Source organism: Strix aluco, chromosome 5, assembly GCF_031877795.1.
Source record: "Strix aluco isolate bStrAlu1 chromosome 5, bStrAlu1.hap1, whole genome shotgun sequence".
In the NCBI taxonomy this organism is placed as follows: domain Eukaryota; kingdom Metazoa; phylum Chordata; class Aves; order Strigiformes; family Strigidae; genus Strix; species Strix aluco.
In genome coordinates, this window is record NC_133935.1 from 3686102 (window position 1) to 3700422 (window position 14321).

The window sequence follows — 14321 nt, forward strand, 5'->3', positions numbered from 1 at the left end:
GGGTGCTTTCCAGGCAGCTGACCCTCCTCCCCATAGGGCAGCAGCTCACACAGACAGATTGGAGCCTTGAAGGAACCTGAGAACCTGGTGTAGGCATGGCTTGTCACTCCCATTTGGATATGACAATGATAATGTCACTGGCCTTGTTTAATCGCTCGCCCTTGCAGTCATGTACACTTACATTTGCGGTACATGCCGCATGTATTTCAAGCCCCCTGTGGAAAGCCAGACTACTATAAAGAGATTGAAGTATGGATGAGAGTCAGGCTCATGGAGTTCATATTCATAGGAGGAGTTTTCATTATAACCTTGAGAGTCATCTTAACATGGCATTAACAATTAATTTCAGCATGAAAGTGTGCTTTCCCTGCCAATTTAACGAATGACACTCAAGGAATAGCTGAACGGCAGTAGCTTGGATAGGTGGTTGCAGATTTTCTGTGGAGTGTCTTGCTTTACAGCCACCTCCATTCCTACTGTACAGTTACAGGAGAAGAAATTGCAGTCAGGGCTTGTTCTCATCCGCTCAGAAGCCAGGACTGACCAAGCCATAGGAAAGCTCAGTCATTGAGATTTCATCCTTCTCGTTACTGTACTGCAGCATCTACATGCCATGGCTACACAGATGTCTAAATGGGCTCAGAGTACCCTCAGACTCCACTGGGGTCAGCAGGATGTTAAACACGTTTTTAAGAAACCAGCCTTTTAGTGAAAACTAGCCCCCTATTTCCCCTGTGTACCGCACACTTTCTTCAGGCTAGAGTTGTGTCGGTAATTCAGATTTTTTTTCTACAAAGCAAACTTGCATCACTTTGAACCCTTTTAGTTAAACCAAGAAAATACAGTGTAGTGTTGACACTACACTCTGTTCAGAGACAGTCCTGTTTAAGTCTGATTTTAATACTAATCAGGTGGAAGTGGCATACAAAAGCTTACATCACTTTATGTTAATTCAGATGTACACCTTTAAACTGGTAAGACTCCAGATATAAAGAAGGTCTCAGCAATATACTGTTTTCCATCTCTGTTCAGGGAAGGGAAGAGAGTTTAAGAGTTTGGCTCTGTCTTCATGTGGAGATTTAAGCCCAAGAAGGGGAGGTCACATTTCAGTTTTCTGCAAGGGGCCTGTCACAAGTGGCAAGTTTACAGCTTATGAAGAAGTCCTTTCGGGGGGCAGGGGGGGGGCGGCTTCCTGGGAACACACCAGGAGCCATGTCCTCCAGCCACACTCACACCTCCAAAGCCCAAAGTTTTCTGATGGAGCACAAAAGTAAGGTTCTTGGGCAGGAGTCTCCTGCAAACAACAATTTTCTGCTGTTGAAAAGGACCAAAACAGCTCTGATACCTCAGAAGGCTGATCCTGAGGGTGAATGGAGCTTGTGACAGAAGATACTGGGGATTCTCACATTGTGAGGTCAAAAATTATTACTCTTGCTGGGAATTACTTTACTGTATTCTAAAGTAGAATTCAGAAGATAAAGCTTCATCCTTAATGCTTAAATTCCTCTCATTAAATTGTTTGGCCATTTTTCTGATGTCATAGTGGTTGTGAGGTGTTTCTAGGATGTGCATGTGAACACAGGTTGAATTTCTCACTCATTTCCTAGTCACTGCCCTTCATGAGCAATAAAGGTGAGGAAAAGCCACAGGAGGATCAGAGGCAAGTTTCTTTAGCATGATAAATGGAAGAGTGCTCTCTACCATTGTGGTGGAACAGGAAGAGAACAACACTTGACTCTAATACTGGAAATACCTGTCTGTTTGGTGGAGATGGGGGGATGGAATGGGAGAACAGGGCAGGGGGGAAAAAAAATCACATTTTTTAATACTTTAGCTTTAAGACTTTAGCTTGCAAATTCTTCATCTGACAACCTGTCTCTGGCCCATCCATGACATATTCTTTGTGATTTGAGTGCGCTTTTCTACAGCCACATGAGGGATATGAACCTTTTGGATCCTCCTTCCCCTTAACAAGTTTTTATTGCCAAAGACAAAGCTTGGCCTCATCTTGCTGTGTTACTTTTACAACCTCACAGCACAACTGTTTGCAGGATGACAGTCTCAGGTTTCTGCTCTCCTTCTGCCCGATCTCCCACTCGGCACTTGGGTACAAGACAGAAGCAACATACAACTGTTGTATTGTGCGATCTGGCAACCTCATTCCTCAGCCCCAGCTTGAATTTACTGAGCTGAACAAACAGTTGTCTGTCAAGAGGTTTCTCCACATAGAAACATTGGCTTTACTGTACCAGTTTGCCATCCTGCTTCCAACAGCAGCCAACATTCATGGAAAGAAAACTCTTTTCCCTCAATGACCTGGACATGGGTTGCCATATAGGGATGAGCAGGGACTGCTCCATCTCAGGATCAGTGCTCCCCCAGTCCTCAGACCCACTTAACCCCTTAATCACGAGGCTTGGTTACTTTTTTTCTTCTAGTTTTGTCTGCTAAAATAAGTACGTCATGGAATTAGATAGATATTGAGGCTAGATTGTGTCTCGACACAGCAATAATCCTACTACAGCACGTCTTTCTTAGCGTGCTGTCTGTTGTTTTCCCAATATTTTTTTTTTGCCACAGAAAAGGCTTTCAGCAAGAATACAGGACCTGATTTGAAAAGGTCCAGCCACGTGTCTTCTCTCTCCTTTACACCAGCTTTATTTTATCTCCCTCTCCATTTGTGTGATGAGCGCAAGTTAGCTGCGCAGTCCTCACCATACTCCTAAACCAAAATGACAGTATGAGCCAGCCCGATGAGCTTCATGTACCAGTTAGCTTGAAGGTCCATTTGGTTTGTCCAGAAAGCTGTGCCTGCTACACAGTATAGGATGTGGTTAAAATGCAGTTAGTCTTCATCTCCACGTCAAGCCTAAACCAAGTCAGGACTCAGGAGTTCTCTCCCAATCTTTCTTCGGTGTAAGTGAACAGCCATTAACCTTTGCAATTTCTTGGTTCTGGCTACAGTTTAAACAAATCCAGATGCCCCGAAGTAGTGTTGTCTTCTCAGAGGCTTACTGACCTTCTCTGGCCAGGGTGACGATCACAGACTGTAGGCTGAAGGTCCACAGGACCTTCTGGGCCTCTCCCTCTTTCCTCCCTGTCCTTGCCTGCTCTGCCAGTGTAGTCTTGCCACCTTCCCAGTGCTGGCTTTAGCATTCACTAGATCTTCCTGCAAGCAGATCCAGCTCTCAACTAGAAAGCCAGCTGGTGTTTTTTGCAGGGTTTGTTTTCTTCTGTTTAAGTCAGCTCACGGAGAAATCTTACAACAGAGCCAGCTCAAGGTAAGCAGCAGGAGAAAGCAAGGATAAAATGGAAGGGAGATCAGGACTTTTTTCTTGCAGCAGCTGTGGCCAGCTGAATTCTACCAGTTCATCGTATTGATACCGTGAGCATTATTACCATGTTAGCTATCCTGACCACACTTCAGGTGTGCTTATGGGAACCAGAGCACCAGAGAACTTCTAGAGAAGTTCTGTTCATTAGTCTCAGTTGTGAACTTGTTTGCTTCGCTGTGAACAAATGCAGCTGAAGCACAAATCACCTTGTAAAAATAAAGGGGCCCAAGCTTGGGAGAACTCTTCAGCTGGTAAAAATCACAGAACCATTTAAGTCAAATGATATCATGCTGGAGAAATTTTAGGCTAACCTACTCAGCAAGGGGTAAGGCCTCAGCTGATGTCAGAGGGAGTATGACAACGTTACTTTGGCACGATCTCTTCCTCTCTGAACCCATATTAGTTTCCAAGTCAGTCATCAGCCAGACCGAATACATTTTATATAATGATCTTCAGTGCAAAATGTGGGTGGGTCTCGCAAAACATTTCTGTGGTTAAGAGAGGATTTTGTAGTTGATACATGAAGATGGCCAGCTCTGCTTCTGTGCCGTAGGCGTCACTTAAACAACAGGGTTCTCAGATGCAGTGTGTGTTTTAGCAAATATTGCAGTGCAGGGCAATGTTATATTCTGAGCAAAAGAGGTCTTTATCATATGTATACCTGTACTGTTAACAGCATTAGTATAAGGGAGCACAGGTGTAAGACCTCTCACTGCTGCAACATCAAGACTACCCATCTTGGGTCTACCTCGGCCAAATGATACTAAAGAAGTCATTCATAATGGCTGGACAAGTATCAAAATACTAAGAAGCCAAAGTCCATAATGTGTAATTTATAGATCATTCTGAGATGCTATTTCAGTTGTAAGGGATATATGGACTACTATCATGCAGCCATTAGGAAGTATTTATATGCCAGTTTTCCTTTAGGTGTGTGTTCAGAAGGCTGTGCCTATAGACTTACAAGGATATTTGACATGAAGAATCTAAAATACATGCTTCCACTCACACAGTGTCTGTTTGACTGTCACAAGGGATTCTTAATGACAATATTGCTGCCTCCCCTTTTTCATACACCACCGAAGCAGTGCTGTAAATGTGGGCAGTAAACAGAGCTTTTCAGCCAGAGAAGAGAAACTTGAGTTTTCCCATGCCAAGGAGGAGTGGTTGAAGCTTGGGTGCTTGTTCCACCCAAAAGGAGGGGTTAAAACTAGAGTGAGGAGGCAAGTTTGCTGCTATCAGAGAGGTTTAAAGCCAGCTACTGCTGTTTATGAGAGAGATTTCTTCCTGCTCCTCAAACCCCAACCGTTCTGTCTCCTCTCCCCTGCCCTCTCCAGGGCTGTGCAGCTGCCTCTTTTTTCCTGTGCCTAGTGTCAACCCTGACAGCCAAGCAGCAGGCAGGAGACTGGGTGGGCAGGCAGCCCCCAAGGCTTTACCCTAGCTCTGCCAGCCTTGGGACTGTACAATACGTGGCTGTTACGAGCAGGAGTATGAAACTACTGCCTCTTGCACACATAGGGCAGTGCTTATGGGGCACATTTTGAGAGCCAGCTAAGTACACCTTATTGCTACCTTGTGCGTAACTATAAAAATCCCTCTAGAAGCATTAACTGCAGGGATAAAGGTGTAGCCATACCTCTCTGTTTGAAGATACAGTTTGCCCTAATTCCCAACTAATTCCATAGTTCAGTCTTGCCCAGTAGTACAGCTGAGAAAATGGTGGGATATGGAAATGCCAGTTTTCAGGAGCCCTGCCATGTTGCCAGACCCGTTCACCACCTTCCCACTTTGGCTAGGTTGTTTGATTCCACATCGCCTTAAAGTCTGTCAGTCCCAGCTCTCTCCACAGCTAAATCCCTTTACCTTCAGATTGTACAAAGTTCAACCATCTGAGTTCACTTAAGAAAAAAAGTACATATGTGTGTGTGTGTGTTTGTTAGGGGGAAATGATGTTTCCTTGTGCTACAGAGACATAGTTATTTCTAAGTAAGCTTATTTTAGCCAAAAGGCAGGAAATTGCAGCATGCCCAAACAATTTAGGTACCAGCCCTGACTCAACTCCCCTACTGAATCTCCCACACTTTTAAACCTGCTTGACCTCAGCAGTATCCATGTGCTTTTTTGCCATCGCTCACTAACCAGCACACACCCTGTGGAGAGTCCCCCCCACCATGTGACTGCTCCTTTGGAGGCCTTCTGACAGCCAAGGAAGTGATTTAGTCTTCGTGGAGTCATTCACACCATCCAGACTTTCCTCAAACGAGAGATTTATACTTACAAAACAACCAGCCACATACAAGTCATTCTCTCCGTTTCTCCATCCTTCCTGAAAATACATGTAACAGTTTTGGCTTTCCTGGAGGATGCGACTTTCTTTATTGTTTTCACCAGCCTTCTGTGGAGGTGCCTCTTTTCCCAATGGAGAAGCTTCTTTTAATGGTGTTTTCTAGCTTTGCCTTTTCTTGGGTTTTCACCAGTTTCATAGGCTTGCAGTCTGCTCCAAATGGGCTCTGCTGTACTCCAAATTCATTACACTCGCTAAGAGTTACCAGGTAGTCTTTGACCTGTAGTCTTTATTGTCCTATTAAAGATGGTCTTTACTTGCCTAATAATGGTAGATTATTTAGTTGCTGCTCCTCTGTTAGTCGGGGAGACTCCTCCAGAACCTCATATTTTTTTACTGTGCAATCTGTGAAGAAAGATACCCAGAATGTAAATCATTTGTGGTTAAAAGCAAAAAAAGTCCTCAGTGTTTGTGCTCAAATTCCTAAAGGTCTCCCCATGTGAAACTTGAAAGAAGGCAAACTGATTTAGGTACTCTGCAAACAGAGCTCATACATTTATTAACTAAATTGTGCTGCCAAGCATCAGCTGGTCCATGATAACTAACAGTGTGCACGTTCATAGCTCTCAGCAGAGGTGAGAAGAAATGCACTGAGCCTAAATCTTTAATGCTTTTTATTTCCTATTTGCAGTGGCTTGAGACACAGTTGCCACAGTTGCATTGATGCATGTCTGCTCATTAAATTATTGCAACTCAGTCTTACATCTAAATTTGCTGAAAGACAGCTGTAGCTTTTGAAGATGAGTTTTTAAGTGGTTGTAGGAGCCAAGCAGAATTTTCAAGAATTTTCAATTTTCTTGTTGAAGCAAACATGAGGTCTAAGATACTTGGGTGGTTGGGCTTTTTTGCAAATTCCACCAGCCTACTAAATGCCTCGGCAAGTCTGAGCAGCTCAGTCAGTTTAGAATATGGGATGGTGCCCTTGATCACTTAGGACTTTCCTTGTGAAGATCTCAAGATGCAGATCTGAGTTCTTCTCATTTGAGGAATATTTATATTCAAGCTTAGCCTGAATCCATTCTAGAAATTAAGTGAGCAACAAAAAACAAATCCACACTTGAATCCTACCTCTTCTCAGAGTATGAAGCTCTGTTGTTCATCCAATAATTTGCCACCCAGATATCTCTGGCTGAATTTTTTTGTGCTTTCTTGTTTTTGTGAAGCGGGGGAGCACACAGTCAGTGTGTGTGAAGTAATGATAGCCAGTGGAAAATAACCCAAGCCATTAGATTCAACTAGAATTTACTTGCTAGCCTCACTGAGGTGAATGTGCAACGCACATTGCCTGTGCAATCCCACTCAGCTGTAAAGGAGGCATCTTCCAGGGGCCACTGTAGAGGGGATTTTAGGGGTCTTCCATCCTCATCGGTAAGAGTTGTATTTATACGCTTGGAAATTTTCTAGAGCGTAGTTACAGCAGTATAGTACTGATTAAAAATAACATCACATCTTGCAAATAATGAGGTGAAAGTAAAGTTTAGGGTAAATCATATCTCAGTGGAACTGTAAATATTAGCTATAAGTTACTATAATTGGAGGGTGTCTGCCCCGGGCTGCATGTTCAGGAATATGGCAGAGCCTGGCGATGACTTGTCTCGGCGGGAGTGCCATCCCTCCCGCTGACCCCAAGGAGGGCAACTCCTTCCAGGACAAGGAAAACCAAATGATGGACAGTGGGACACCACATTCCTGCAGCACTCTCCCAATGGAGCCATACACCAACCAACCACCTCAGCAAACTTCCAGCACAGTCCCAAAGCGCTGGTTCAACAACAGACCCACACGTCCTTCCTCTCTTCCCTCAGGTTTCTAATAAATCCCTGCCTTGGCCAAAAAGTGCCTCTTTTTATCTTGATGAACATCAGCTAAGTAAATGTTTTCTGAAACCAAGACAGAGGGTGGGACCAGCCTGAGCCCACCACGGGCGTTTAGGCCAGGACTGCCCACCGATGGCCACGGTGCGTGATGACCTGGGGAATCACCTCACCTTTGCAGTGATTTTAATAAAGGACTGGGTGGAAAGAAAGCATGGAGATCTTTGGGAAAAGCTGATCTAAACTAGTGAATTCAGCATGAACTGTTGACCTAGACTGTGAAGGTTTTGTTGTTAAAGTTATCACAGATTACACAGGATGATGGAAAAATAAAGCGGTTGTTTTTGGAACGCAGTAGTATTACCAACTCTGATCCACTGGTAAAATACGCCCTGAGGAGTCAGAGCTAGAGGAATCGAAGGAACATTACAAAAAGACAGTTAAAGTTTTTGTTGGTTTTTTTTCCTTAATTAAGATTCTTGCACTAAAAAACCATTTTCTGTACAGCCTTTCATTGAAAGAGTTCTGGAGTGAATTGTCAAGGAACCACTTACGTGGGCCCTTGCTACCCTATTATCTGAGCACCTCCCACATTATTAAAAGGCACAAACCAGTAGAGCAATATAATCTCCCTTCCCTTGTTCCTTATAAATGAAATCTAAAAAAGAAGGTTTTTCCTAATACGTGCGTGTCTAAGAGACTAATTGTGTGTGCGTGTGTGAAAAATCATTGATGGAAAGGTGATGGAAGAACTGGGTTTTGTGGATTTGTGAAAGATGACAAAAATTGATGTGGTAGCCTGAGACTTTGAATTTCACTCTGTCCTACAGCCCTCGCACGTAGCCCGGGGGAAGTCCCTTGTGCCCAGAGCTGCCCGAGGGGTGAGCCACAGCAGTGTTGGGCACTGCAGCGTTTAATTGCTACCTGCTTGGGATCCGCAGCGGCTGGGCTACGTGTGCGGCTCGGGGTGGGGGCACAGGGGAAGGAAGGCTTCTCTGCATCTGTGTGCCAAGAAGGGACCCATCTGAGCTGGTCATTGGCAAATGCACACAGAGGAGAATTACTATCTGTCCTGGTCCCAGCTGCAGGTACCTGATTCTGGGTGAGAGGAGAAAGCTATCCCTGAACAGCACAGGCATCCATGAATGCAAAAAATGGAAATCGGTTTCATTTTTTAAATTAAAAACCCAGAAAAATTTCAAATGGGACTGGGCATTTTTTCTCTGAAAAATGTTAATGAAAATAAGGTTTTTCCAACCAAAAAATCTGACTGCCTCTTTCCTTTCACATTCCTCCTCTTGCAGATGTCAGGGATGATGTGACCATCGGGGTGGGTTTCAGAACGGAAACCTGCAATTTTTGCCAGATGTCATCTCTTCAAAACACACTGCTTTGTTCTCCGTAGGACTGGTAGGGAGAGTCTATAGTAAGGGCACTGGCAAACTAAGCTCTGGTTTTAGACACAGTGCAGGTTTCAGAGATACTCTTTTACAGTTCAGAAATGGGAAATACCATCAATAATGTTAATCTCTAACCATTTCAGGTTTGCTCATTAAATGTGTTATTCCTATCCCTTTTCAAAAAGCATTTTATATTCTCATACTGAACATGTCATCATCCCTATTGTAACACGTACCAACCCCAGACAGACAGACAGGAATAGAAAGAGGCTGACAAGGATCCATTTTAGCACCTAGAAGCTAGATGTCTTTGGTTGCCTGCCCTTTAACCACTCTAACAAGCCATCTCTGAGAGATTGGTTTTGCTTTAAAAGTCAAACGCAACTATACAGCCATCTTAGGGATCTGGACAGTTGAGCTATAAAAACCCTGTTGTTTCTGACAGCAGCAGAACCCCCAGCTCTGTGCAATTCACTTTCCATATTTCCTAGCTGCCAGTTACTCGGCTGTGCTGCGCGCACACACGTTGCAAGGAGGAAGTAGGAGCAGCTCAGCTCTTGGCTTCCTTGGTCTCAAGAGACTGCCATGAAACTGAAAAACACTAAACTAAAACCTAAGTATCTGTTAGACCTTTAATTAGCGACCTAAGGAGTGTTTGCCAAGAGGAAATTTGAATTCAATTATCCAAATAGAAAGTATTTAACCTCTCAATAGCACTCAAGTAATTATAATACTTGGGGTTTTTTTTCAGGAACCTAAAAAAAACAAAAAGCAAATTCAAAAATGGTAGAAGGTGTCAATTTTACATCACACGGAGTATACAAAGGAAAGCTGTAACATTGCCCATGCTTTAGACCCCTCACGTTACACAGAAAGGGGCAGCTTCGGGCAGGGAGAGCAGGTTGCAGGATTCTTGATTTCCCCACTGAAACAGCCAGCAACAGCATCAGGGCCAACAGTGTTAGTTTTACGTGCATCAGTACAATCATAAACACAGAGCTAAGATCAGCAGGTCGTCTCGCGCAGCTTTTCATGTGATAAAGATGCTCAGTCAGTGTCAGGAGGACTAGGACGCAGCAGAAGAGGCTGTATATTCCAGTACATTTTGCAAACATCAGTCGATACCAACCAAGCCATTTGCATTTCAGATTGCAGCAGCTGTTTCAGCCCTGATCCCAACTGTCCTTTCACTACACATCCACCCAAAAATTTCCAGAATTAATCCCAAGGAAGAAAAGTCAATATTTTCTTGCTCCTCTCTTCACAGATTGTAGGTTGCTTTGGGATTATGTTTATCAGCTGCTTTCTGACAGCCGGTACGAAAATTTCATCCGATGGGAAGATAAGGAATCCAAAATATTTCGGATAGTGGATCCCAACGGGCTGGCCCGGCTGTGGGGAAACCACAAGGTAAGGAAGCAATGCAATTTTCCTCCTACAGCACTTCACCTCTTGTAACATCACAGGATTCACTTAAAAACAGGGGGAAAAGGAAGAAAGCATGTGCATATGAACTACTCCTGGAACGTTGTAATCTTTCATTCTACGTACATTAGAAATACAAAAGCATCCAGCCTCAAGCACTAAAACCTACCCTTCATACAGAGAACCTGTTGGTTTGGTTTAAAGGCATTTAGTTATAAATGCATTTAATTATAAGATTATGAGCAGCGCAAGAATTAACGGTCCTTCTCTCTCAAAGGCATCTCATTTCTTCCCAAAACCTGATGCTAAGGGTGTTCTGGTTAGATGTGGCCTACAAGGAGCTGTGTACTACATCTCAGCAGGAGCTTTCTGCCTGTGTTCCTGTCTGCACCAATACTCAGATTTCACATGCTGTCCTGTGACAGACACCAAATGCTGCAGGATTCTGTATTTCCTTTTAAGAGGGTAATTCTGCTGTGTTCTCTGGAAAGCAGTTCCTGATTTTTGCAGTTTGAGGCTGACTATGTACAGATATATCTATAGGAGTGTACGCATATGAGTATATTCGTATGAATATATGAGTAGTCAGCATGGATTTACAAAAGGGAAATCATGCTTGACCACTGTGATATCCGTCTATGATGAAATGATTACCTCGGTGGATGCAGGAAGAACAGTGGATGTAGCTTACCTCGATTTTAGAAAGGCTTTTCAGATTGTCTCCCATAATATCCTCATAGACAAACTAATTAAGTATGACCTAGACAAGAATATAGTGAGGTAGATTGAAAACTGGCTGAACAGCCGGGCTGAAAAGATCGTGATCAACAGTACAAAATCCAGTCACTAGCGATGTTACCCCGGGGATTGATGCTGGGGCTAATACTGTTGAGCACATTCATTAATGACCTGGATGATGGGACAGAGCACAGCCTCAGCAAGTACTCGGACAATACAAAACGGGGAGGAGTGGCTGATACACCAGAGGGTTGTGCTGCCATCCAGGGGGACCTGGAAATGGTGAAGAAATGGGCAAATTTGGTGAAGTTTGACAAGGGACAGTGTGAAGTCCTCCCCCTGGGGAGGTGTGGGACTTCACATTGCCCCTTGTTACGTTTCCTGAGACCCCAGCTGTGGGACTGTTTTAGTAGGAAGATGGTCAGATGCTGGAGCAGGTTGCCTAGAGAAAATTGTGGAGTCTCCGTTCTTGGAGATGTTCAAAACCCAACTGGACACAGTCCTGAGCAACCATCACTAGGCACAGAATCACGGAATCATCTCGGTTGGAAAAGACCTTGAAGATCCTCCAGTCCAACCATTAACCTCACACTGACCGTTCTCAACTCCACCAGATCCCTCAGCACTGCGTCAACCCGACTCCCCCCCTGCCCTGGGCAGCCCATTCCAACGCCCAACAACCCCTTCTGGAAAGAAATGCTTCCTAAGAGCCAGTCTGACCCTGCCCTGGCACAGCTTGAGGCCATTCCCTCTTGTCCTGGCGCTGGTTCCTTGGCTCAAGAGACTCATCCCCCCTCTCTGCACCCTCCTTTCAGGGAGTTGTAGAGGGCCATGAGGTCTCCCCTCAGCCTCCTCTTCTCCAGACTAAACCCCCCCAGTTCCCTCAGCCGCTCCCCATCAGACCTGTGCTCCAGACCCTGCACCAGCTCCGTTGCCCTTCTCTGGACATGCTCGAGTCATGTGATTCTGTAATTGCCACAAGAGCTCTCTATGTGGCCTCCCTTAGCAGAGCTATTGCAGTCAGGGCAAGCAGAGATCTGCTCTTAGGGGACATTTTAGACAGGCAGATCAGTCTAATTTAATAAAGCCAGGTCAACACTAGAGCCTGCTGCCTGATCTTGGACTGACAGAGCTGTGCCAAGCCAAACTCCTAACGTGGAGGCTGACAGAGGAAAAACATGCTTCTACTAGTTTGGCATGTTTTGCCCATGGCAAGATGGCTGCTTTCTACTCGTGCAAACACAGCTTTGCCAGTATAGTTGTCTCTCTGCTGGGAGTTTCTTTGCCAGCATGGTAACCAGGGCTCCTTGTACCAGAAGAATGCTCTTCCTGCAGATGTAGCCGAAGGGACTGATCCTGCTATCCCAGGTCAGTACTGGGGGGGCTGCCAGTGCCCATCATTTCTGCCTTCACTGGGCTTCAGCAGGGCCGTACCTCAGTCACCCCGCAGCGCTCTGGCCTTTGGGATCAGCAGATCCCAAAATGAAGGGGAGGCTCTGTCCTGGAAACAGATGTACAACCTAATGGGCTTCTTGATTTACACCTGTATAACAAGAGGAGAAACAGGCTCTCAATCTCCACAGTGCTCTGCAAGCATTAACTAGTTAATGGAGGGGAATCCCAGAGGAACGGCGCTCTTAGCAGGGATTGCTGACAGATTCAGTCTATTAGCCACTGTTCTTACAAAAGGTGGTTTCATTAAGAACAGGCTTGTCACATCCCGCTTGGTATAAGCATCTCCCTCCATCTAATGTCTCCTCTTGTGGTTGATGAAGTCTTTTGATATCTGTGATCCAGGAAACTGTAGAAAAACCTCACTTGGTATTTTTGTTAGACTTTATTGCTTAAATTGCCCTGAATGAAAAGAGACCCATAAAAATTGGGTGATGAAGGCTGGAGGGGCAGGATGGGCCTGCAAACAGCTGAAGAGGGGAACATGTAATTTCTTGAACTGACTTGGTTACTTTAGGTAGCTGTGATAGTTCTGCAACTCCTTTTGGGGCTTAGGAAGGTTTTAATGAATCATCTCACCATGTTTTTCCTTTTTCTTTTGAAAAAAACAGAACAGAACAAATATGACTTATGAGAAAATGTCCAGAGCCCTACGCCACTACTACAAACTAAATATTATCCGGAAGGAGCCAGGACAAAGGCTTTTGTTCAGGTAATTTTTTCTTTTCTTTACCATTCCTTTCTACAGACAATTAGTTTTTGAAGAGTGAGGATGGAATTGTGTGTGGGATAGTTCATTGCCACAGCTATAACACAGGTGACAATGGGCATACATTTGTAAAAGCTGTCTAGACCAGTGCTTCCCAGCTTTTAAGGCAACCACCAATTTACGAAAATTGGGGCCTGTTTCAATGATCAGTCGAGTCAATAGAAGTCTTTTCACTTGCTTCAAGCAGGCTGCGCCATTGTTTAAGACCTTAGCTAAATGATTCATGATCTCAGCCAAACTGCTGGAAAACCCACTCCAAATTGACTTCTCAAACACAGCTGCCGGTGAGAGCTAAGCGGGGATCAGGCATTTCCTCAAACACATCGGCATCACAGCAGAGAAGTGCTGATGACCACGGCTTTGGCGTTCGAGGAAGAGAGGGACCTGCAAGAGCTGTTCATGAAACCTAATGTGTTAGGTTGGATGATACAACCAAGAATTTAGGAGATAGTGCCTGAAACAGTGGTAAAGCGGGGAGTTACTAGCACAAACTTGAGTGCGGCTGGCGGAGAGCGAGAGCACTCCAGTCCTCTTCAGACTAGACCAGCAAATCCTAGTGCGTACGTCTGACCCACAGAGCACTGAACTCAGACCAAAGACTGCTTTGATGTCAGTGGTCTGGATCTAGTAATGTGCTTGGAAATGATATCAATAGGAAGGCAGTCTTGGAGTTTGTTTTCTTAAATAGCTAACAGAACTGCATTAGCACTTAAAACTATCTACAGCTGAAAAGGTTTCTGTGGAATGTCTTGTTTATGTCAGCTCTTAGAAGGAGACTTAGATGGGGGAAGGAGAGCGAAGGGAAGAAGGAATCACAGGCAAAATCAGCCGCATGATTTTAATTTTTTTTTTGCGGAAAGTTAAAACAAGGTTGCTCCAGCAGCAGCAGCACCAAGGGAACCTGCATCGCTATGGCTTTGTGTGAAGACTGCGCTGCCCCGGGGGAACTCTGTGATGCTGAAGAGTGAATGTGCTTATCTTGGAGCCTCTCCTTCAGTGGGGGCACAAGCAAAACAGGAGTCCCATCTCTTCTCAACCAGGCTC

The 14321-nt window shown here is 44.6% G+C and overlaps 1 protein-coding gene across 2 annotated transcripts in view; it reads left to right on the forward strand.

Annotated features, from left to right (window-relative positions):
• ETV6 (ETS variant transcription factor 6) overlaps window positions 1–14321 on the forward strand; it is a 138928-nt gene that overhangs the window by 121527 nt on the left and 3080 nt on the right. For both annotated transcript variants that reach the window (XM_074825653.1, XM_074825654.1), the window contains exons 6-7: window positions 10161–10303; window positions 13120–13220. In XM_074825653.1, coding sequence (XP_074681754.1) covers window positions 10161–10303; window positions 13120–13220 — 244 coding nt within the window. The remainder of the gene's footprint in view (window positions 1–10160; window positions 10304–13119; window positions 13221–14321) is intronic.